Raw genomic sequence first — 25,371 nt, forward strand, 5'->3', positions numbered from 1 at the left:
GTATGAGGTGTCTGTTGACCTGTTAAGAGGTGTCTCCCAGTCAGGAGGTATGGGATTCAGGGACCCACCTGGGGAGGCAGTCTGTCCCTTAGCAGAGCTGGTGTGCTGTGCTGGGAGAATCCCCCTTGTCAGGATCAGCTGCTCTCTTCACAGCCAGGCAGGAAAGATCAAGTCTGCTGAAGCTGTGTCCACAGCTGCCCCTCCCTCCAGGTGCTCTGTCCCAGGGAGATGAAAGTTTTATCTATAAGCTCCTGACTGGGGCTGCTGCGTTTCCTTCAGAGATACCCTGCCCAGTGAGGAGAAATCTAGAGAAGCAGTTTGGCCACAGCTGCTTTACCACACTGTGGTGTTCCGCCCAGTCCAAACCTCCTGGTCTTCTTAGCACTATTGGGGAAAACCGCCTACTAAAGCCTCAGTAATGTCAGAAGTTGTTCCTTTCCCCTCCAAGCTTGAATGTCGCAGGTCAACACCAGACTGCTGTGCTGGCAGTGAGAATTTCAAGCCAGTGGTTCTTAGCTTGCTGGGCTCCATGGGAGTGGGACTCATTGAGAAAGACCACTTGGCTTCCTGGCTTCAGCCCCCTTTCCAGGCGAGTGAACAGTTCTGTCTCACTGGGATTCCAGGTGCCACTGGGGTATGAAGATAACTCCTGCAGCTAGCTCAGTGCCTGCCTAAACAGCCGCTCAGTTTTGTGCTTAAAACCCAGGACCCTGGTGGTGTAGGCTCATGAGGGAATCTCCTGATCTGCAGATTGTAAAAACCATGGGAAAAGTGTACTACCTAGGCTGTGTAGCACAGTCCCTCATGGCTTCCCTTAGCTGGGAGAGGAGGGAGGTCCCCTGGCTCCTTGCACTTCCTGGGTGAAGCGATGTTCCACCCTGCTTCCACTCCCTCTCCACTACCTAACTGGTCCCAATGAGATGAACTGGGTACCTCAGTTGGAAATGCAGGAATCACCCATCTTCTGTGTTGGTCTCAATGAGAGCTGCAGACCGGAGCTGTTTGTATTTGGCTGTCTTGGCCATCCCTCAATGCCTAATTTTTTATTTTTAAAAGGGAGCAAATCAACAACCTAATCTTCTACCTTAAAACACTGGGGAAAACAAACAAACAAACTAAACCCAAATCAACCTTAAAACACTGGGGAAAACAAACAAACAAACAAAAGAACTAAACCCAAATCAAGCAGAAGGTAGAAAATAAGGAATATAACAGAAACTAATGAACTACAGAATAGAAAAAAAGGCTTAATACTAATTCTTCACGAACTCTTCCAAAAAAACAAGAGAACACTTCCCGATTTATTCAATGAAAACAGTATTACCCTGATACCAAAAACAGACAATAAAACAACAGATCAGTATCTCTAATAAATACAGACACAAAATTCCCCAACAAAATGCTAGCAAATCAAATTCCACAATATATATATATAAAATTATACACCATTACTGAGTGGGACTTATCCCAGAAATGTAAGGTTTGTTTAGCATCCAAAAATCAATTAATACATCATATCCATTGAATAAAGGAAAAAAATCAAGAAAGGAAAACAAAGACACTTTCAGACAAAAGCTCACAGAATAATGCCAACTTAAGTACAAGAAATACTAAAGGAAAAATTTCAAACTGAAAATAATGATCTTGAACAGAAGTACAGAATTGCAGAAAGGAATGAAAAACACTAGAAAGGGTAACTCTAAATGAATATTTACTGTCAAGAAATAGCAATGGAATAAACTCTCTGGTGAGGTTTCAAAGTTGGTAGTACAAAATAAGTGACAATAATAATGAAAGGAAGGAGAGGGACGAAAGGAATTGTAAGGATCTTGCATTTTCCAAGAAGTGGTAAAAATATTAAGGTAGACCATAGTAAGTCAAAGAGACATATTTAATCATCAGAGTCATCACTTAAGAAAGAATGTACAGCTAAAAAGCTAATGGAGAAGAAACATAAAATTACATATAAAGTTTGATTTATTCAAAAGAATACAAGAGGCCGGGCGCAGTGCTTCACGCCTGTAATCCCAGCACTTTGGGAGGCCGAGGTGGCTGGATCATGAGGTCAAGAGATACAGACCATCCTGGCCAACATGGTGAAACCCCATCCCTACTAAAAATAAAAAAATTAGCCAGGCATGGTGGTGGGCACCTGTAGTCCCAGTTACTTGGGAGGCTGAGGCAGGATAATCACTTGAACCTGGGAGGTGGAGGTTACAGTGAGCTGGGACTGCACCACTGCACTCCAGCCTGGGCGACAGAGTGAGACTGCATCTCAAAAAAAAAAAAAAAAAAAAAAAAAAAATATATATATATATATATAGTATAGAAAAAAAATAGATGAGACAAATAGAAAACAAATAGCAAGATGGCAGACTTACTCTCAACTTTATCAATAATTGTGTTGCATTTACATGGACAAAGCACTCTGCGAGGAGTACCCAAATCCACCTTCATGTTCGATAATTTACTAATTTTCTGACTCACAGAACTCAGAAAAGCTCTTATGCTCACAATTACACAGTTTATTAGGACAAAACGATACAATTAAAAATCAGCAAAGGAAAATGCCACACAGGGTCCAGGAGAGACCAAGTGTGAACTTCCAGGTATCCTCTTCCAGTAGGGTCACCTGGACAGACCTTAATTCTTCCGGCCACCATGTGTGACAACATATGCAAAGTGTTGATGACCAGGGAAGCTCACCTAAGCTTTAGTGTTCAGGATTTTTATTAATGGTTAGTACATGGACTTGGGGCACTCAGGTACCTTGACAGCTCCCCTCAGGGGTTAATCTGATACACTGTGGTCCAGGGACCCAGGCAAACAGAAATAAGCATTTGCTTTAAATCACATAGTTAGCATAAACCAGCATAGCCCAAGGCCCCAGGTGTACTCAAATACTTTTACCAGGCAGAATATTCCAACAGCTTAGAGGTTACCTCCAAGAAGCTAGTCAAGGGGTTAGTCCTAAAGACCTTTGGAATATGCAGGATTTGGGCAGTGCAGGCCTCTGAGTTAACCCTTTACTGCACACTCTAAAAAAAATGACTGTCAGACTGAATAAAATAATTCGACTTATATGAAGTTTATAAAACATTTCATACATAAGGACTCAGAAACATGAGGGTAGAATAAAGCCATATTGAGACACAAAAGGGCTCAACCTATTTGAGGATGTACTTCAGCAAAACAAGGAATAAATGAACAAATAGACACGGAATTCAATAGATGGTGACTCCAATGTAAGAGAGTAAGAATGGAAAGTGCCAGGAAGATAGCTATTCAGCAGCCCTGGAAAGCAATGAATCCTGGCCTTAATGCTGGATGAGTGACTGCACCTGGGGGACAAGGGAGAGACTAGTAACCATTCTTGACAACTCACAACAACTTAGGGAGGTACAAGATGAGTGGAAGGCAATGTTCACAGCAGCTTTATGTATACTGACCAAAAAACGAAAACAACTCAAATGTTTGTTAACAGAGTATGAACAAATTGTAGTATATTCAAACAATACAATATTATTCAGAAATAAAAAGAATTATTGATATACAACATAAACACATCTCAAAATAATTTTGTTGAATAAAAGCCAGACCAAAAGAATACATGCTCAATGATTCCATTTTCACATAAAACTCTAGAAAATATAATTTATAGTGACAGAAAGGAGATCAGTAATTACTTCAGGATATAAGTGGGAAGGAGTGAGAAAGGTAGGAAGGAGTGAAAGATGATGAAGGAGGAGAAAACTTTTGGGGGTGATGGATATATCTGCCCTAGATTGTAGCAATGGTTTCACATGTGTATACATATGTCAAAACATATAAAATTATATACTTTAAATATTTGTTAACATATTGTATGTTAATTACACCTCAATAAAGCTGGTTCCTTAAGGAAAATAAATAAGAGTATGGAGCTGAGATAAATCTGCCAGGAACCCAACCCTGTTCTGTCCCTGGCCGGCTGTGTGATCTGGGGCCACCATTTAATCTCTCTGTGCCTCAGTTTCCTGGGCACAGATTGTAAAGAGATATTGGCAAATTCCATAAATTCACTGTGACAGCACAGTGCCAGGCCTGCATCAAGCACAAATGACCAACGTTAGCTGTGTGGCAGCATGGAGCCCCAGGACTCTGTTCTGCTTACTGTTTACATGCTCAGGCCCCCCACTACACAGGAAGAAATGCTTTCTAGCTCATCTGTTTCCTTAAGACCCAGAATCAGCCTGGGATGCTCTGAGTGAATAACAGCAGGAATGAGAGACTTGGAAGAGAACGAACGTCTCTCTAAGTGGCGTCTCCAAGCAGCCAAAACAGAGCTGGTCAGCAAACCCTGTGGGCAGTGTGAAATATATATTTGGTCTTCACCCCCATGACCTGGCATACAACTCCTAAAATCCTTGTAATCTCCAAAGTGCTTTCTTTTCGTAGGCTTATGTTGACTGACAGCTTTAGGATGAAGCTGATCACTGGAAAGGCCAAGGCATGATTTCAGGGTTGGGATTCTTAGCTCCAAAGCCCCAAACTCAGAGAGGGGAAAGGAGCTAAAGGTTAAGTTGATCACCAATGGCCAATGGTTTAATCAATCATATCTACATAATAAAGTCTCTATAAAAACCTAAGAGGACAGGGTTCAGAGAGCTGCTGGATAGCTAAGTAGATAGGATCCTAGAGGGTGATGCACCCAGGGAGGGCATGAAAACTCCACACCCCTTCCCCCATACCACAGTCTACACATTTCTTCACCTTTATCCTTTATAATAAATTGGTAAATCTCTTTTTTTTTTCTTTTCTGAGACAGGGTCTCACTCTGCCACCCAGGCTGGAGTGCAGTGGCATGATCTCAGCTCACTGCATCCTCTTCCTCCTGGGTTCAAGTGATTCTCATGACTCATCCTCCTAACTGGGACTACAGATGCACATCACCATGCCTGGCTAATTTTGTATTTTTTGTAGAGATGGGGTTTCACCATATTGGTAAGACTGGTCTTGAACTCCTGACCTCAAGTGATCTGCCCACCTTGGCCTCCCAAACTGCTGGGATTCCAGGCGTGAGCCACCGCGCCCGGCCTAAACTGGCAAATCTAAGTGTTTCCCTGAGTTCTGTGAGCTGCTCCAGCAAATTAATAGAACCCAGAGTGAGGGTCATGGGAACTCCGACTTGAATCCTGTTGGTCTGAAGTTTGGAAATCTTGAACTTCCAAGTAGTGCCTTGAGAGGACAGTCTCAGAGACTGAGCCCTCAGCCTGTGGGATGTCAGGCTATCTCCAAGAAGAGAGCACCAAAATGGAATTGAATTAGAGCTGTTTGGAGCATGGGAAAAGCCCTCCACACATTTGGTCACAAAGTCTTTGTTGATTGTTGCTGTGGTGTCAGAGCAGAGGAAAAATGTAATTAGCATTTTTCCCAAACAGCCTAAGGAGTGGATGACATGGAAGTGAAGAGACTGGGAGCCAGCTGCCAGGGAAAGATACTTGAGCTCTTTTTTGTGGCTGAAAGAGCATTTTCTAGGGTAAATAAAACACAAATCTACTTATGGAGAGATAACAGGGGCAAATAACAGCAAGAAAAGAGGACAAGATAGAAAAAGGAGGAGGAAAGCAAAGGCCTGAGGGTAACAAGAGATTTGTCTGGAGCTTGTAGAGAAGGGATTCGTGAGTGAAGCTGCAGCATCTACCACAGAAGCAGAAAGTGGGAGCAGACTCACATTCTCTCTTGTGCCTCCAGCTCCAGCTAATCTGAGTTCTCAGGATGTGTGGGGTCCATGGTTTGTCCCCCTGCTCCAGCCTGGAGATGACATCAGGTTTGGAAGCTTGCAGTCCTGTTCCAGAGAAAGGAAACAAGAGCCAAAAGTTCACCCAGGTAGAGGGTAGGATGGACCTGTGGTCTGAGTCTGTGTGATGGTTGTGTGCTTCCCTGCCACCTAGTCTCTAACCATGAAGAAAGACACAGACCTCTGCCTAAGCTGAAGAAAGGTCAAAACTAGCTTTTCAGGGGGACAGGGGGCATAGATAGGACAGCACTGTGGCCTGAACACATCATGGTAGAGGACTCATAGTAGGAGGTGTTGATGCCCAGCAGAAGGGTTAAAGGGGGAATGAGTCTCCAACACCATGTCTGGTTTGTCCGGCCCACCAGCCTGGCATGGCCCTTGTCCGTTGGCATTGCTGCTTTTGTTCCTGCTCAGCCCCAGCTTGGTCCTTGCCATTTCCTTCCATCTGCCCATTAATTCTCGCAAGTGCCTCCATGAGGAGATCCACAAGGACCTGCTAGTGACTGGTGCGTACGAGATCTCCGACCAGTCTGGGGGCACTGGCGGCCTGCGCAGCCATTCCTCAAGATTACAGATTCTGCTGGCCATATTTTCTACTCCAAAAAGGAGGCAACCAAGGGGGAAATTTTCCTTTACCACTGAAGATTATGACGTTTGAAGTGTGTTTTGAGAGCAAGGGAACAGGGCAGATACCTGACCAACTCATGATGCTAGACATGAAGCATGGAGTGGAGGCAAAAAATTATGAAGAGATTGCAAAAGTTGCGAAGCTCAAACCATTAGAGGTGAAGCTGCAACACCTAGAAGACCTTTCAGAATCTACTGTTAATGATTTTGCCTACATGAAGAAGAGAGAAGAGGAGAAGTGTGATACCAATGAGTCAACAAACACTTGGGTCCTATACTTCAGCATCTTTTCAATGTTCTGCCTCATTGGACTAGCCACCTGGCAGGTCTTCTACCTGCAATGCTTCTTCAAGGCCAAGAAGTTGATCGAGTAATGAATGAGGCATATTCTACTCCCACCTTGTACCTCAGCCAGCAGAACATCGCTGGGACATGCCTGGCCTAAGGCATCCTATCAGCAGCACTATCAAGGTGGGTTGGAGCTTTCTTGCCAGAACTGATCTCTTTTGGTGTGGGAGGACATGGGGTACCACCTATACCCAACAAGTCAATGAGGGACTTCTTTTTAATTTGGTAGAATTTTGACTGGTTTTTACAACAATAGGTCTATTATTAGAGTCACCTATGACAGAAAGATAGGAATTACCTAGATAAAGTCAAAGTCAGCATTTGTCCTGGGTTCCCTTGTGTGATCTGTTTGAACCATGTTTTCTTTTCTTCTCCCACTTGCTCAGCGGTTTGGGCTTCCACTCTAGTTCTTTTACCAAGATTTTTGTGTGACCATATTGACTTCATTTGGATTGTCCTCTTTCAATTTCCTTGCGAAAACACTCTTAACTTTCTCTTTACCCTTAGCTGAAACGTTTATGTAGCTTCTGGTGATATCTTTTCATGATTTTATGTCTCTTAAAATGGTGATGGATGTGACACTTCATAAAAGTGAGCTTCGAACTGTAGATAACTCTTAAAGAAAATGTCATTTTAGACAATTAAAATATTCGTGCTTAACTGCTTGAACATTTTTCGTGTATGTGTATTTAATTCTATACAGTATTATCACATGTGTAGATTCATGTGACCACCATCATGACAGACAGAACAGTTCTGTCACATGGATCCCTTCCACTGCCTTTTTACAGCCACAGCCACACCTCTTTCTTATCCCCTAACCAAAACCTGCGGCTGCCACTGTTCTGTCCTCCAACTCTGTAATTTTGTCATTTCAAGCATGTTGTATGGATGGAATTATATAGAATGTAATCTTATGAGGTTGACTTTTTTTCATTCAGCATAATTCCGTTGAAATTCATCCAAGTTGTTGCATGTATCAATAGTTTCTTCCTTTTTTTCTTTTAAAAATGTTTCATATATTTGGGGGTATAAGTGCAGATTTCTTACATGCATATATTGCATCGTGGTGAAGTCTGGGCATTTCCTTTTGATTGCTGAGTAGTATGCCATGGTATGGATGTACCACAGTTTGCTTAACTATTCACCTACTAAAGGACATAAGAGTTGTTTTCAGTTTTTTGCCCTTACTAATAAAGCTGCTGTGAACATTCATGTACAGGTTTTTATGTGAACATATATTTTCATTTTCTGGGATAAATGCTCAAAAAGGCAATTGCTGGGTTGTGTGGTAAACATGTACATTTTTGTAAGAAACTACCCTACTCTTTTTCCAGAGTGGCTGTACCTTTTACATACAGCCACTCATACAATTCATACAGCAATGTATGATGGATCCGGTTTCTTCACATCCTTACCAGTGTTTGGTATTACTACTATTTTTTTATCTTAACCATTCACATAGCTGTGTGTAATGATACCACATGTGGTTTTGATTTGCATTTTCCAGTGGCTAATGATGTTGAGTATCTTTTCATATGTTAATTTGCCATCTATATATCCTCTTCATTGAAATTTCTGTTCATGTCTTTTGTCTATTTTCTATTTAAGTCATTTATTCTTTTAACTATTGAGTTTTGAGAGTTTTTATACATCCCAGATAAAACTCCTCTGTTAGATACATGGTTGCTTGAATTTTTAACATAACTTCTACCAAGGAAAAATAAGTAAAATTTCCAACTCTTCTTGCATGGCCAGTCACTTAATTCCTGTCCTTCAGTGTTCCATCTAGAGAATTAAGAGATATGATGTATAAAATAGATATCTAGGAGGACCATCTAGAGTAAATACTTAAAAATCCAAAACAAATGAAAGCAAAGCCAATAATCACTGTAGGAGTATGAGGTGCCTAAGGGTCAAAACTAATGTAAATAAGAGAAAATGTGAATATAAATGACCATGTTTATAAACAGTTATGAAAAATGTTGTCACTTGAAATCTTTCCCACATCTCCCAAGAAAGTAGGTAGGAGTTTATCCTTTCTGTAATCTCTTTTTAACCCTGCTGACTATTACAGGGCTTGTTTAATCACAGTGGCAAGAATTACATGTATCTTACAGTAAAGCAGCAGAATACTGGAATTGTTAGAGAATCCTGATGTGTTGACCTGGATAAAGTACAAAGGTGGAAGAAGGAATGAGTTACGTTGTTAAAATCTTAGGCTATTCTGTTTATGTTCCTGCTACTATGAACCCAAATCGGTTCTATTTTTTTTTTTCCCTTTTGACTTCTTGTATCTTCCTCTGGGGTGGCATAAAAGTAGTTCCGTTGTTAACTTGTACAACATTGCCATCTGCTGTTAAGAACTGGCAGGTACTGCTTTTGAGAACCTGGTTGCAGGTCCTTACCATAGGCAGCAGATGTTGAAAAAATCTATCTGTAGTATTACATATACTAAGTTACAGAGGATGCATCCAAGTAGAGAAAATAACATGTGGGTTAAGATCCATCCTAAAGGGCGGGCGCGGTGGCTCAAGCCTGTAATCCCAGCACTTTGGGAGGCTGAGGCGGGAGGATCACGAAGTCAGGAGATCGAGACCATCCTAGCTAACACAGTGAAACCCTGTCTCTACTAAAAATACAAAAAACTAGCCGGGTGAGGTGGCGGGCGCCTGTAGTCCCAGCTACTCGGGAGGCTGAGGCAGGAGAATGGCGTAAACCTGGGAGGCGGAGCTTGCAGTGAGCTGAGATCCAGCCACTGTACTCCAGTCTGGGCAACAGAGCGAGACTCTGTCTCAAAAAAAAAAAAAAAAAAAAAAGCTCCATCCTTAAACTTTTTTTTTTTTTTTGAGACAGTCTTGCTGTGATGCCCAGGCTGAAGTGCAACGGTGCTATCTCAGCTCACTGCAACCTTCACCTCCTGGGTTCGGATGGTTCTTCTGCCTCGGCTTCCCAAGTGGTTGGCAGTGCAGGCGCACACCAGCATGCCTGCCTGGTTTTTGTATTTTTGGTAGAGACGAGGTTTCACCATGTTGGCCGGGCCGATCTCGAATTCCTGACCTCAAGTGATCTGCTGGCCTCAGCCTCCCAAAGTGCTGGGATGACATGTGTGAGCCACCATGCCCAGCCTCCATCTGTAAACTTTTTAATGTGAAATTCTATCATGTACCATTAGCCTAACAAGATTTTCTTTCCTATTTCTGACTGGTGCCTTTCCCCTTTTTAGGAGCAATGAAAGCTACTCCGTTATGTTCTTCTGATGTGACAAAATGTCAAGAAGATAGAAGAGAATATTTTATTTTGTTGATGCTTTTGTTCCCAAGTGTGACCCTAAACTTAAGTTTTGTAGGAATTGACATTCTTTCATGTCCCTTCCCTTTACTCATGCCAGAACTATCAACTGGGACATTTTGTGCTTTTGGTTTAAAAGTTAATTGATATTATACCTTGGTTTTATCCAAAAAGTAAAAGTATTTGCCTTTGACAAAAGACTGATACAAGAGGAAATAAGCTTTAAAAACAAGGGTGTTATGTGCTTTCCTCCATTTTTGAGCATATTATCCAAAATGGTCAGTATAACTTAAATGAGAATGATGCAGTTTAAGTAAATCTTGTTATACCATTGTCATGGACCCCTGTCATAAAGCCATTTTTCAGTTTGTTTGGGAAAGAGGCATAAGGGGTTTATACAGATTCACTTGTAAATGTTGGATTGGGGATTTTTGTGTAAATTTTCTCAAATAAAGGCTAGCAGAAACAAACAAACAAACAAACAAACAAACAAACAAACAAAAAAAAAAGGGCTAAAGGGAAGAGTACATTCCCATGAAAGGAAAGCAGGGCCCTGAAACTAAACAGATCCAAATCCCAGATCTGCCACCAATAGGCTGTGTAAACTTATGAAAAGTGACAGTATTTGTTAGCCTCAGGTTCATTTATAAACTGTGTATCCTACCACTGATCTTCAAGATGCAGAAAGATTAATTCAGGGATAGGAATGTACTAACTGTGCAATGAATAATATTCTCCTTCTGTACACCAGGGAGGGTTGGTCAGGCATGCTGGCTCATGCCTGTAATTCTAGAACTTTGGGAGGCCAAGGTGGGAGGATTCCTTGAGGCTAGGAGTTTGAGACCAACCTGGGCAACATACAGGCTCTGTCTCTAAAAAAATAAAATAAGACAGGCATGGTGGCCCTTGTCTATAGTCCCAGGCACTTGGGAGGCTGAGGTGGGAGGATCTCTTCAACCAAAGATGCCAAGGTTACAGTGAGCTATGGTCTTGCCACTATATTCCAGGATGGGCAAGAGTGAGACACTGCCTATTAAAAAAAAATCAAGGAGGGTCCCAGTACCACCTGTTCCCATCTCTGTGCAAACTAGACCTGCATGGTACCAGGGTCAAAATGTCTGGTCTTTGGTCCCAGAATATGAGGAGCCTCTGAGCCCCAAGCTTGAGCCTCAAGGTTAAGGAGCAGGAAGCCCAGGAGCCGAGCCCCAGGGAGGGAACTTACCTAGTGAGACAAGGTTCCCATAGGTCTCCAGCATCACATCCCTGTAGAGGCCCCTCTGAGCAGGGATCAGACAGTCCCACTCCTCCTGGGAGAGGAGTACAGCCACATCCTCAAAGGAAACCATGATGTGGAATGACAAGATCTTGATGCAGCCCTCAGGTCAGGAACTGGAGGGAGAAGACACTAGGCTCAGGACTGGTAAAATCCCTCTGGGAACATGTACCTGTCTTCCCCACTAATGTCAACTCTTTAAGGCAGACACTATATTGGCTCATCTTGGTGTGCCCCAATCCTGACCTCTACTGTACCTGGTCCAGGGACAGGAAAACAGTGAGAAGTACATTTCAGGGACTTGAACTCAGGAACAGAGGACATCGGAGGAGACAGGGAGCTGTCCACCCTCTGGGACCAGCCCCTCATAGACTCCTGCCAAGAAAAGGCTGAGGTCACATGGAAGAGTCTCCATGAGGACCACTCACCTGGAGCCCACAAAGGAGCTGCATGACAGCCATCACTAGGTCTCTGAGCTTGTCCTGAGGTGTGGGCAGAGCCGCGGGGAGAAGAGGGTGATGGAGCCTGACCAACCTTCTGCTCCCCACAGGTGCTCTAAGAGGGCCCAGACCTTTTGTAGTAGCAGAGACCCAATTATGAGCTGCCTGAACACCCCAGGAAAGGTGGATGAACTAAAAGTAGCCAGTGGTCTCTGAGATCATATCCCCTCCCCACTTTCCTGCTATACTTCTCCATGTCTCAAGAGAGGCTTTCCTGAGGCCCCTGGGATGACAGCATCCTGAGGCCACCATGTGAAATCCAGGACCCTCGCGGTGCACTTGGCCAGGAGAGAGAATACAATGCATTTCCCAGGCCCACCTATGAGGTCCTGGGCAGAGGGCAAACAGCTGAGAACAGCGGACCAGGCTCTTGTGCTGAGGCAGTGAATGAGCAAATGGAGAAGTTGACATGTATGTGTGACACACAAAGAATGAATGCCGCAGCATGAGGGCAGCGGCTGGTGGTGGAGATATTTTACACAGGATGGCCAGGGAAGACACCTCCGATAAAGTGACAACAAATCGGAGATCTGGATGGAGCGAGGGTAGGCACCATGTGGATATCAGGGAGGTACATCCCAGGCAGGAGGAGGGCACAAGTGCAAAGGTTCTGAGATGCAAGCACACCTGTGTTCAAGGACAGGCAAGGAAGCCAGAGGGGCTGAACAGAGTAGGGGAGGGTGCAATAGGTGGGTACCCTCTGGGGAGGGTACCTTGCGGGCCTTAGGGCTATGCGTTTTATTCTGAATGTCTGGGAAGAGTGATATGACCTCAGATGTGGTCTCCACAGCTGCTGCTTTGAGGGTGCTTTGAATAGACTATGGGGTGGGGGTAAGGAAAAAACCAAAACCAGTCAGAAGGTTCTAGCAACAATCCAGCTAGAGATGAATGTCTTGGACTAGACTGGTGGTGGCAGAAGTGACAAAAAGCAGTCAGATTATGGATACATTTCAAAAGCACAATCAATAGGATTTGCAGATGAATTTCATGTAGGCCGAGACACAAGAGTTTTGGCCTGAGCAACTGAAATGATGAAATTTCCATATACTCAAATGAGTAAGACTGCAGAAGGATTAAATGTAAAAGTTTTCTTGTATACAGTAATGTTTAAGATACCTATTAGATTTACAAATGGAAAATTAGGGCATTTGGATATACAAATTGAAAATTCAAGAGTGAAGTTGGGCTGGTTGGGTATATACTGAAAACTGTCAGTACACAGATGACATCTAAAACCACAAATCTGGTTTTATTTTAGCAGTGACATATGTCACTCCCACAAAAGCCTTCCCAACTGGCCTCGGCATACACAGCAAGTCACCTCCTCACAGCCCTCTGCACATAAACAAATTCCTTCGTTTAGTTCAGGAGGAAATGCGCCCTTTTCCCTCGGCTCTAGGTGACCGCAAGGCCCAGTTCTCGTCACCGAGATGCTAAGGGAAGTTTGCCAAGAGGCATCTGAAGGGAAGTAAGGGGAATGGAGTGACCACAAAGGAAAGTCAGAGACACATTCTAGAGCCCTGGCACTTCACAACAAACTCTGGAACAAACCCTGCCTCATCTTCGTCATTTAAGCCTCTCTTGGACAGATTTTCTGACTGGCCGATGAAGACAAGCTCACTGATGTCTTCACAGTCTCCAGCTGAGGCACACCTTGGTCAGAGGGAATCTTCCAGTCGTCAGACAGGGCTTGCCTTTGACTGGCCCCTGCTGCTTCTGCCCTTTGTGAATCACAAGCGGTGCCTCTTAACGCACTCTGCCTTCACTCCTAAACTCATGCGGGAGGCATGTAATGCCGCTGTTAGGCGCATGGGCTCTGGACTCGAATAGGACTGAATTCTAACCTTGGATCCACCACTTACTAATGCGGAGGTCTCAGGTAAGTGACTTGAGTTTTCCCACAGACCATAAAATGAGATTAACACTACTCCTTAAGTGACTATATTGAGTTAAATGAGAATATGTATAAAATGCTCAGCACAGTATTAGCAAACCGCAAACAATACTAAGTCTCAATTGTCTTAATCAGTAAGTCAGCATTTACCGAGTGCCTACTAAACGAATGAGCGTTCAGCTTGTTCCAGCGCATGTGTGAGATATCATTTCCTGCCTGTTCCTTTCCTTCCCCACAGCAGACGCTCCTTCACACCACCGCTCTACCCTTTCAATCCATTCCTGCTAAATAAAATACACTTTTCTGTCTTCTGAAAAGAAAAAAAAAAGCACAATTCAGCTCACCCCCTTACATTGCCCAAACTCCCTTCCTCTGCCAGGCCTTTTTATCCATCAGGCTTCCCTGCTTCAATGTTGCTCCGGAGCGTGGAGGACAGCCCGCGGACCCGCACGCCCGGCCGCCTCCGCTTCCGGCTCACATCACCCTCGCCCTGCCAGCCCCTCGGTCAACACAAAGCGGGCGCTCAACAACCCGCAGCCGCCCTCGGCGCGTCCTCTACGGGTCACTGAGGCCGCGAGCTGCGTCCTTTGGCCCCTCAGAACCCCGGCACCGTCCCTGCCCGCCCCAGCACCGCTCCGGCACCTCCGCACCAGGCGCCCTAGCTCGGGACTCACTCAGCTCGACCACGGAAAGGGAAGGAGCACGAACGCTGACTCCCGTGCCGTGGCGAGCCAAACCCCCTGGGCCGGAAATGCCTAATCTGAATTTCCGCGTGCCCCTCAGCTCACCAACCAATTGAATTCCTAATCTGAACTTCCGCCCTGCCCCTCAGCTCACCAACCAATTGAATTCCAGGTTTCGTGGGTCCGCTCTAGGCGGCTGATAGTACTCAATGCTCCGGCAGTCCTGTTCCTTCTTGGTTAAGCCCATAGAAGCCCTTGGCGGAATCTGCGGGTGAGAGGGCGCAGGCGCAGAGGTGCCGCCGGCGGCGTGCGGTTGCGAAGGAAGGAAGGGACCCCAACACCGGGCGTTCCTGCGGACGCTCCTCAGCCGGGGGTTGTTCTCCGGCCTCTGGACCCGGCCCTTCCTGACCTAGGACGTCTGGCTGCGCACTGTCCCCCTCTCTGGGGCGCCTTTTCCCCACCTCCAAGTAGTGATCAAGCTCAGAATCCAGCTCGCGTCCACTGTGCACCTTGCACTTCCCACCTGTAAGTCTTTTGACCTCACCGCCCCCTCGAGAAGGCTGCTGCCATCGCTTAAATGCGGAAACCGAGGTGCAGAGAGGTTTCAGACCTGTTCCGGTGGAGCTGGAATTGGAGAACCAACTGCTCGGTGCTGAGACGCGCGTGCGGAACGGGCGGCGGGCGGGGGTAAAGCGGAGTGAGGGGAGAGGGCAGGTGCGACCTGGGCAGGTGAGGAGCACGGGCCCCGAGGGAGGACTTAGAGAATGGAAAGGAAAGCATCCTGTCTTCAGCGGGACAGTGGGAGCACTGAGGTGTCAGAGAATGAGCAGTTGTGGGAAGAGCCATAGGGTATGTATGTTATTTTTTAGAGACGGGGTTTTGCTCTGTCGCCCAGGCTGCAACCTCGACCTCCCGGGCTCAAGCGATCCTCCTGCCTCAGCCTCCCGAGTAACTGGGACTACAGGCAACGTGCCACCACACTAAATCTTTTTTAATTTTTTTGGGGGAAGGTCTCTCTCTGTCTCCCAGGCCAGAGTGCGGTGACGCAATTACTGCCCGACTCCTGGGCTCAAGCGGTCCTCCCACCTCAGCCTCCGGAGTAACTGGGACCACAGGCGCCCGTAATTTTTGTATTTTTTTGTAGAGGTGGTGTTTTGCCATGTTTCCCAGGCTGGTCTTGAACTCCTGAGCTCAAGCGATCCACCAGTCTCAGCCTTCCAAAGTGCTGGGATTACAGGTGTCAGCCACCACGCCTGGCCCTAAATATTTTTTTTAAAGTTGGATTTTTCATGGTGCCCAAGGGAAGAGACACTCCTTTCCCTTCACCAAGAGCATTTCTTTTAGAAAACTTTCTAATAGAAAAATCTTTCTTTGCCCTCTTGAGATATATGCAAAATTTTAAAAAAGCTACATAAGCCTCTTGCCAGTTTTATAAACCAGGAATGTCTTTCTTAAGGACCTTAGAGTGATTTCTTTGAAATATAAAGGCCAAGGAAGATATTTCCCCTCCTTGTCTCTGGGAATTTAGCAGGTGGCTGGCTCCAAGTTGTAATTGCCTGCTTGTCATAGAGATATGAGGTTTGTTTTAACTTTGGATAAAGGCAGTTAGCTAACACGGATGGCCGCCCCAATTACCACGTACCTGCCTTCTCCTTTAGAAACACTGTAGCCATTAGGGGCAACTCATGCAGAAGACCCAGGAATCTTCCAGGTATACTCCATGGGATGCCTGTTCCACTCTGGCCCATTGACACAAGCCGGCCTAAAAAAGGACAGTAGGGTCGGTTCCTCACTTCTCCTGTTGACTGCTATTTCTTTTCTTCCAGCTTTCCTACTCCCTTGATCCCAAACTTACTAGGGGTATTTAGTGAGCACTTACTGTTGCAGTAAAGCTTTAGCCAAGGAGGCCGGGCGCGGTGGCTCAAGCTTGTAATCCCAGCACTTTGGGAGGCTGAGACGGGGGGATCATGAGGTCAAGAGATCGAGACCATCCTGGCTAACACGGTGAAACCCCGTCTCTACTAAAAAAAAACAAAAAACAAAAAACAAAAAACTAGCCGGGCGAGGTGGCGGGCGCCTGTAGTCCCAGCTACTGGGGAGGCTGAGGCAGGAGAATGGCGTAAACCCGGGAGGCTGAGATCTGGCCACTGCAGTCCAGCCTGGGCGACAGAGCGAGACTCCCTCTCAAAAAAAAAAAAAAAAAAAAAAAACACTTTAGCAATGGAAGACAAAGAGACCTTTGGAGACCAAAGACAACTTTAAATCGGGTACCTGGGCAGACAGCAGGCTCATGCCCAAAATGGCTGCTGACCCAGACAGAGAAAGCAGGCTTGCTTATTTGTCGCTTGAGGCGTGAAAAACAAGGCAGGATACAAGTTTCAGACAAAGACAGTAAATTATTCAACCTGTGACAATTCTGAGAAAACTTACATTTAGTGATCTTGACCAGTCAACCTTGAAGCTGGACAGAGTTGGGGTAAGGGAAAACAGGAATTACAGAAGTATGCGGGAGTCGGGAGGCCGTAGGTAAGCTTGGAAGGGTGAGATAAGCTTGCAGCTGCACCTTCTTAGAAATGCTGGGCGGGGCTGCTTAAATTTCTTAGCCTATGTGTAGATGCCTACACTAAATGTTAACTATTACCTATGTTATGTTTATTATTTAAACTTTAATATTACTTATTTTATTTTCCTTCCACATTACCTCTGCTGTTAGCAGCTTTGAGAAATGCTGCTATAAGATGTGGGACGTCATTAAAGGATTTAAGCAGAGAGAGGCAAGATCAGATTAATGTTTCAGAAAAATATTTACTGTTTTCCAGCTGAAACTAGTACAGTGTAATTTACTTTCTGGTCACAGCACACAGCAGTCACATCCTGGAGGAACTGTACTGCTCTAAGGTCTAGTCTGACCTGTGGTTTAAATGACCTTTAGCAAATTGTCTTTATTACATTTGTACACTGCATTCACCAGTCTGCTCTTCCATGGCGAAGGGGGCAGAACTGTTATTGAGGGTTTTCTGCATCCAGTATGTTCATAAGATTTCTACCCTGTGTGAACTTCCAGATGTCAAATAAAGGCTGGATGCTGACTAAAGACCTTCCCACATTGTTTACATGTGTGTAGGGTTGCTCACCAGTAGTATTCCTCTGGGGCTTCATAATGGTTGATCCCAGAGAGAATGCTCTTTCACACTCATTACATTCATAGGGTTTCTCTCCAGTGTGAGTTCTGTGATGGCAAAATAGAACTTTGAACAAAGGCCTCTCCACATTTGTTTTTTTTTTTTTTTTTTTTTTTTTGAGACGGAGTCTCGCTCTGTAGCCCAGGCTGGAGTGCAGTGGCCGGATCTCAGCTCACTGCAAGCTCCGCCTCCCGGGTTCACGCCATTCTCCGGCCTCAGCCTCCCGAGTAGCTGGGACTACAGGCGTCCGCCACCTCGCCCGGCTAGTTTTTTGTATTTCTTAGTAGAGACGGGGTTTCACCGTGTTAGCCAGGATGGTCTCGATCTCCTGACCTCGTGATCCGCCCTTCTCGGCCTCCCAAAGTGCTGGGATTACAGGCTTGAGCCACCACGCCCGGCCCACATTTGTTACACTGATAGGGCTTATTTCCAATGTAGGTTCTCTGGTGTTACACAAGATTAGAGCTGTGGTTGAAGGTTTTCCCACACTGTGCCTTCATAGAACTTGTCTTCATAGTGAAATCTATGGTGTTTTCTAAATTGCATTAGTCCTTCTTAAGGCTTACCATGTTCACTACACTACACAATTCCTCTCCACGGTAATTATTTCAGTGCTCATTAAAGGTTGTACTCTGACATTCTGCGTGTTTATGAGATTTCATTAGGATGTGGGCTTTCTGGTGATTGTTAAAATGTGAGTTATCTGAAGCTGTGTCCAGATGAATTACCTTAATAGGTTTTCTCTTTTGTAGGAACATTCAGATATGCTACAGGGTTTGAAGTCAAGCCTAGGAAGCTGTTAACCTTGTTATACTCCTGGCTTTTCTCCCATGGAATGTTTTTATGGATCACTATGACTTATCTTCACATTTACTTGACTAGTACTTAAACATTTTCTTAGTTTTCCTCTACAAAGATTTCCCTGATATTTCTCTAGTAGATTCACAACTTCACAGGCTTTAAAAAAGTTGGGTGCTTAGTCAATATCTCCTTTTTAACACTTACACAACCCACTGTGGTTTCATGCTTTAGGGGTTCCTTTTGGAGAGGCAACTCTTGGTTATCTGCCTCACAACCTGAAACAATACAGCAAGCAGGAAATATGGTATAATAAAAAGACCACAGCTTTTTAATTCTAAAGACCAAGGTTCTACATTTCCTCTTCTCCTTTCCAGACAACTTAGTTCCAAAGGTATAAAGTAAAGCTGAGCAAGGTAGCATCCATACCAGGGCTGGGGGAACCAAAACAGGAAAGAGCAGCAGGGTGGAGGCCATCCATATAGCAAGCCTGGCACAGTGTGTCCAGCCTGAGCAGGCTAAAGATGTCTTCATGGAAGGGCAGAGGCAGAAGGGCAGGAAGCAGAGGTTGCAGTGAGCCAAGATTGTGCCACTGCACTCCAGCCTGCATAACAGAGCAAACCTCTGTCTCAAAACAAACAAAAATCAAAATGATGAAACCCCTATTTGTAAGACTAAAACTATAAAACTCTTAGGAAAAAAAAAGGTATACATTTTTGTGACCTAAAATTCGGCAATAGTTTCTTTTAAGTGACACCACAAACACAAGCAACCAAATAAAAGATAAGTTGGACTTCAAAATGAAAAACTTGTGCTTCAAGAAATACCATCAAGAAAGTGAAAAGACAACTTATAGAATGGAAGAAAATACTTGCAAATGATATATCTGATAAGGGCACAGTATCCAGAATATATAAATAACTCTTACGACTTGTCTAAACGGACTACCATAGGATAAATGGCTTTGACAAAAATTTACTTCTCACAGTTCTGGAGGCTGAAGTCCAAGATCAGGGTGCCAGCTGGCTGTTCTTGGTGAAGGTGACTCCCTGGTTTGCAGATTGTTGTTTTCACACTGCACCTTTGCCTAGCGGAAAGGGGGAGCCTGGGGATCTTCATCCTAATCCTGTCTTGGGCCTCCATCCTCATTACCGCATCTGAACCATCTCAGTGGGGACTGGGTTTCAACACAGGCATTTTGTGGTGGACACGAACATTCTGCTGTAGCACGACTCGACAATAAAAAACATCTCAACTGTAAAGGAGGTGGAAAGGCAGAAAGCAAAGGTCAGTGGGGGATTCTCTGAGCGTTGGAAGACGGTGCAGGTATCTATAAGGATCACATGCGGCTTCCCTTGCCTCCTGCTGCGCAAGGGCGGGTGCGTTCAAGGAAGTCCCACTGGGGCTTTTGGGGACCCAGCACATCTCGGGCGAGTGGGTGAGGGTAGAGAGGATGCCTCAGTGTGTCCGGACACCACCGAGACCATAGTCCTCCACGGGCACCTGGAGTGGATCCAGCTGCGTTGAAGTCCAGAAGCACGTGGACTGCCTCAGGACCATGCTTCCCACCCAGGTTGTTTCCTCCCTCTGGGAGCAGGAATGGAGATGAGTCTTGGGGTGTGCGTGGTACCCCTGGCCTGGTGCTGCTGTCAGCTCTGAACCCTCCCCTGCTTTCTCCGGGAATGCACAGTTAGGCTCTTCGCGCCAGTCCCCCTGGTAGGGCTGGCCATCTGGGACGCTCAGGCGTCCTTCCCTGACCGGCTGCAGGGTCTTTTGTGGCGTTTCTGTCTCCTTCGCTGCTGTGTGATCCATTGTTAACAGTGGTAAGTCCACATGGGTCTACCTCCTCAGAAGAGAGAATTTGACAGAGAGGCATGAAGCATCAGGCAGAGGGAAAGATGGAGGCAAGTTTTAGAGCAGGAGTGAATATTTATTAAAAAGCTTTAGAGCAGGAACAAAAGGAAGTAAAGTACACTTGAAAGAGGGCCAAGTGGGCCACTCAAGAGATCAAATGCATGGTTTGATCCTTGACTTGGGGTTTGATACACTGGCAAGGTTGTGGCGGTCGGGGTGGGGGTGCATCCCTTCTCTGATTCCTCCCTTGGGGTGGGCTGTCCACATGCCAGTGGCCTGCCAGCACTTGGGAGTGGAGGTGGGGCACATGCCCAGTGTGTTTACTGGAGTTGTGCGTATGCTCACTTAAGATGTTTCTTTCCTTACCAGTTGAGTCTTCCAATAAGGTCATCAACCAGTTAAACTCTGCCACGTCACCTCCCAGTGTGCATGCTCCAGCCTGCTTGCCCAGCTCCTAAGATCTTATTGGGAAGCTGCTGATCACCAGCTTCAGGTGTTTTCTATCTGTTGGGAGACTGCCTTTCCCTGGTGCTGGCAGCAACCAATTGTTATTTGAAAGAGACAACAACTGCCTGACTATCCCCTGATGGTCACCTGGTGTTCCTGGTGGGTGGGGTGCTCTCCTGACTGCCTGACTACCTACTGTAACACTATCACCCCCACTGAAGCTCCAGAGATCTTGGGAAGACGTTATCCACTAAGCCTGTTCCCAAGAAGCAAGATTTTGACTTTACTAAGCCCTCCACAATCTGTCAGATACAGTGCTGCATGGATAAATAGCCATGGATGGCTGACCCAGGAAGGTGCTGAGGTGAGCGGGCTCCTGAGAGACAAACATGCTCGTGAGAGAACTTTCTGTTCAGTCAGCCTCTGAGCAAGCGCTTCTGTTAAACACAGCAGGCAGGTGTATCAGTCTCTTCTTAGGCCGGGCGCGGTGGCTCACTCCTATAATCCCAGCACTTTGGGGGGCTGAGGTGGGCAGATCATGAGGTCAGGAGATCAAGAACATCCTGGCTAACACGGTGAAACCCCATCTCTACTAAAAATACAAAAAAATTAGCCAGGCGTGGTGGCGGGCATCTGTAGTCCCAGCCACTCGGGAGGGTGAGTCAGGAGAATGGTATGAACCCGGGAGGCGGAGCTTGCAGTGAACCGAGATTGTGCCACTCAACTCCAGCCTGGGCAACAGAGCAAGACTCCATCTCAAAAAAAAAAAAAAAAAAAAAGGAAAAAGAAAGTCTTTTCTTTCATTGCTATATTCTGTCATAACTGAGACTGGGCAATTTATATTTTAAAAAAAGGTTTAATTGACAGTTCCACAGGCTGTACAGGAAGCATGGCTCAGGAGGCCTCAAGAAACTTACAATCATGGCAGAAGGCCAATGGGAGGCAGACACATCTTACATGGCTGGAGAAGGAGGAAGAGAGAGCAAAGGGGGAGGTGCTACACACTTAAACAACCAGATGTTGTGAGAACTCACTATCATGAGAGCAGCAAGGGGGAAATCCACCATCACGATCCAATCACCTCCCACCAGGCCCCTCCTCCAACACTGGGGATTACAACTAGACATGAGATGTGGCTGGGACACAAATCCAAACCATATCACATGGATAGGCTGGGGTTGCCATAAAGACTCTATGGTGAAGGACTAAGAACAATATAGTGCAGCCACCAGCACAGGCCTTCCCAGATGGAGGTGGGGGCTGGGAGGTGAGGAGGAGGGAAGAGAGGGTGAAGGCAATGATGTGTGTGTGTGTCTGTGTGTGTGTCCTGAGGGGCCTGGGAAGATTTCAGGGGAGAGGATTCAGGCAGCTGGCATTACTGAGAGTTCTGATTATGCTCTGTCAGTACTTGCCCTGACAACAATGATATCATTTAGCATTTATTGAGTGCATATTCTGTGCCATTTATTCCCCAGAACAACCTCTTCAGGTGGCATATTAATCATGCTTCTCTAGAGAAGCAGAACCAGCAGAAGCTAGATAGGTAGATGGATATGGAATGGCTCACACAATTACGGAGGCTGAGGAGTTCTATGATCTGTCTGTAGTCTGGAGGCCCAGGAAAGGCAGTGGTGTAATTCAGTCTGAGCCGGAATCCAAAGGCCTAAGAACCAGGGGAGCTGACGGCATAAACCTCGGTCCCAGGGCTGGAGAAAATGAAAGTAGATATCTCAGCTCAAGGTGAGACAGGAATAAAGGGGCAAATTCCTCCTTGTTCCACTTTTTCTATGTCACGTCCTCAACAAATTGGATGACATGCACCCATGTTGGGAAGGGGAATCTACCTCGCTGATTCAAATGCTAATCTCATCCAGCAATGCCCTCACCCAGAAATAATGTTTAATCTGGGCACCCCATGGCTAGTCAACTTGACAGGTAAAGTTAACCATCCCGGTAATTACTATTGTTTTTTCCTGCTTCACAGATAAGGGACCTAAATCATATAGAAGCTGAGTAATTTGGCCAAGGTCACACTTCTAATAATTGACCAAACCAGAACTCAGCTAGACTGGTGCCCATGCACTATGATGTACAGACCAGCTGAAAAGTCTAAGACTTTGACTCAAGCTTACAGATCTTGGGCAAGTCCCTTAAGCTCTGAAAATCCATTTCCTTCATTTATAAAATGGAGATGATAACAAAATATACCTCATCTGCCTCATTTTTATTTTTATTTTTATTTTTTTTTGAGACGGAGTCTCGCTCTGTCGCCCAGGCTGGAGTGCAGTGGCCGGATCTCAGCTCACTGCAAGCTCCGCCTCCCGGGTTCACGCCATTCTCCTGCCTCAGCCTCCCGAGTAGCTGGGACTATAGGCGCCCGCCACCTCGCCTGGCTAGTTTTTTGTATTTTTTAGTAGAGACGGGGTTTCACCGTGTTAGCCAGGATGGTCTCGATCTCCTGACCTCGTGATCCGCCCGTCTCGGCCTCCCAAAGTGCTGGGATTACAGGCGTGAGCCACCGCGCCCGGCCTCATCTGCCTCATTAATTAGTTGTAAGGTCAAGGGAACTGTTAATAACTGGACATGAACTAATTTTTGTTAGTGTTATCAGAGCCATATTTGTCAGCAAATGTACCTTTGATAGCTTAGGACTGTCTTTAACTGTTTTAGAAAAGAAGCATATGCTAAAATCTTGCAAAATCCAGTCTAAGTAAATGTGACTGTTACAGGAAGACCATCTCTGGAGTTGGGCCCTTTATAAAGAAGATTTCAGGGCTCTGATACCTGCCTTCTCTTCAGGACATGCACATTCCTGTCCTGCATTTTCACTGATTTTTTGAGATGCTTATAGTCAGGAAAATTTACAGCAGTACCCTTTCCCAAGCATTCTCTTTAACTGTGGAAGTATACGGTTATTTTTTTCCTTAATTGATGTCATATTCTTTTTTTCATCTTCCTTCTTGGTATATATTTTCTCATAATATTTCCTAACTTAAAAATTAGATGTTTTTGGCTTTTAATTTCTTGTGTGGTGGTGTCTTTAATGACTTTGTGCTTTTCATTTATTTACTGACATCCATTCTCCTATATTTTATTTTTTTTTTTGAGACAGGGTCTCTGTCTTCTAGGCTGGAGTGCAGGGTGGTGCAATCATGGCTTACTGCAACCTTGAACTTCTGGGCTCAAGTGATCCGCTTGCCTCTGCCTCCTAAGTAGCTGGGACTACAGGTACACACCACTACGCCCAGCTAGTTTTTAAAAAATTACTTTTTTTTTTTTTTTTTTTTGAGACGGAGTCTCGCTCTGTCGCCCAGGCGTGAGTGCAGGGTGTGATCTCAGCTCACCACAAGTTCCACCTCCCAGGTTCACACCATTCTCCTGCCTCAGCCTCCTGAGTAGCTGGGACTACAGGGGCCCACCACCATGCCTGGCTAATTTTTTTGTATTTTTTAGTAGAGACGAGGTTTCTCCATGTTTGCCAGGATGGTCTTGATCTCCTGACCTTGTGATCCACCCGCCTAGGCCTCCCAAAGTGCTGGGATTACAGGTGTGAGTCACCGTGCCCGGCCAAATTATTTTAAACTACGAAGACAAGAACCGAGGTCTCACAATAGCCATCAACAAAAGATTCTTGCATTAGTCATGAGGAAAGTAAAAATATTAACTTAAGAATTTTATACATTAAGAATGCATATTAAAATTTCAAGATCAACTACTAAAAGAATAAAAATAGAGCACCTAATTTCCAAACCAGCAGAGAGAGAAACGTGGGAAGAGAGAAAAAATCTATAATTAATCCAAAGTAAAGTGAGAAATGGAAAAAGGTGTGGAAAAACAAAGACAAACAGGATAAAACTAATAAAATATCTATCAGTAGGGCTAAATTTTCCTGTCATGAGACAAAGATTGCAAGGCTAGATTTAAAAGATCAAGCCATATGGAGATCTTAAAACTTGAGCACAAAGTTTGAAAGTAAGAGAATAGAGAAGAGAAAGCTGTTGAAGCTTTGTAACTATCACATGAAATCAACTGCCAAACTAAAAGTTTTACTATAGTTAAAAGAATGTTGTTACATAATTCTGAAACATTCAAATTCACCAGAAAGGTACCAATATTTTAAATTTGCAGAAGAAAAAATCTCTAATATACCTAAAATTATAGAATAGCAAAGAGTAATACACAAATTCACCATCATAGTGGGAGAGTGTTATATGCCTCTCTTACTAATTGATAGACCAGAGAGACAAAAAATAAATTATTACGGGTTAAGAAGTTTTTCCTCTCCTGACACAAAATAGGTGGTGCCTTCTCTAGCACCAACTGAACGTCCAACAATTCAGTTTGATTCTCTTACTGCCTGCCAGAGTGAGCATCAGACCACAGGTTTAAGGGTAAGTCCCACAAGTCTGCCTTCACTTAAGACAACAGTTGCAAAAATAACCTGGGTGGGTACCCAGGTTACCCACACTTCTGTCTGACTTTGCTATAAAGTCAGGTATTCCCCAAAGCCAGCCTCTCTTCCAGATTTAATAATTTGCTAGAATGATTCACAAAACTCACGAAAATGCTATACTTACCATTACCATTAATGATAAGGGATACAAATGAACAGACAGATTCAGACAGGGCAAGATCCAGAAGGGTCCCAAGCACAAAAGCCCTTGTCTCTGTGGAGGCTGGGCACAGCACTTACTA

General features: G+C 45.0%; 1 protein-coding gene and 2 pseudogenes across 37 annotated transcripts in view; 2 read left to right on the forward strand and 1 right to left on the reverse strand.

Moving 5' to 3' along the window:
• The window catches only part of ZNF252 (zinc finger protein 252), a 57,878-nt gene that overhangs the window by 29,355 nt on the left and 3,152 nt on the right, over positions 1-25,371 (reverse strand). For 4 of the 37 annotated variants that reach the window (XM_077944796.1, XM_077944802.1, XM_077944801.1 and 1 more), the window contains exons 2-5: positions 19,362-19,630; positions 16,038-16,157; positions 11,268-11,434; positions 5,714-5,827 (exon numbers count right to left, since the gene is read on the reverse strand). In XM_077944796.1, the coding sequence (XP_077800922.1) occupies positions 5,714-5,827; positions 11,268-11,391 (238 nt within the window). In that variant the 5' untranslated portion in view covers positions 11,392-11,434; positions 16,038-16,157; positions 19,362-19,630. Of the gene's footprint in view, positions 1-5,683; positions 5,828-11,267; positions 11,435-11,575; positions 11,694-11,746; positions 11,890-13,471; positions 14,023-14,056; positions 14,475-14,549; positions 14,635-16,037; positions 16,158-19,361; positions 19,631-25,371 lie in introns of those variants that run through there. The other 33 variants (XM_077944800.1, XM_077944798.1, XM_077944811.1 and 30 more) reach the window with 27 other exon arrangements.
• On the forward strand, positions 6,120-6,900 carry LOC106999999 (transmembrane emp24 domain-containing protein 10 pseudogene; annotated as a pseudogene).
• On the forward strand, positions 14,474-15,392 carry LOC106999998 (putative uncharacterized protein ZNF252P-AS1; annotated as a pseudogene).

This window comes from Macaca mulatta, chromosome 8 (assembly GCF_049350105.2).
Source record: "Macaca mulatta isolate MMU2019108-1 chromosome 8, T2T-MMU8v2.0, whole genome shotgun sequence".
Classification (NCBI taxonomy): Eukaryota; Metazoa; Chordata; class Mammalia; order Primates; family Cercopithecidae; genus Macaca; species Macaca mulatta.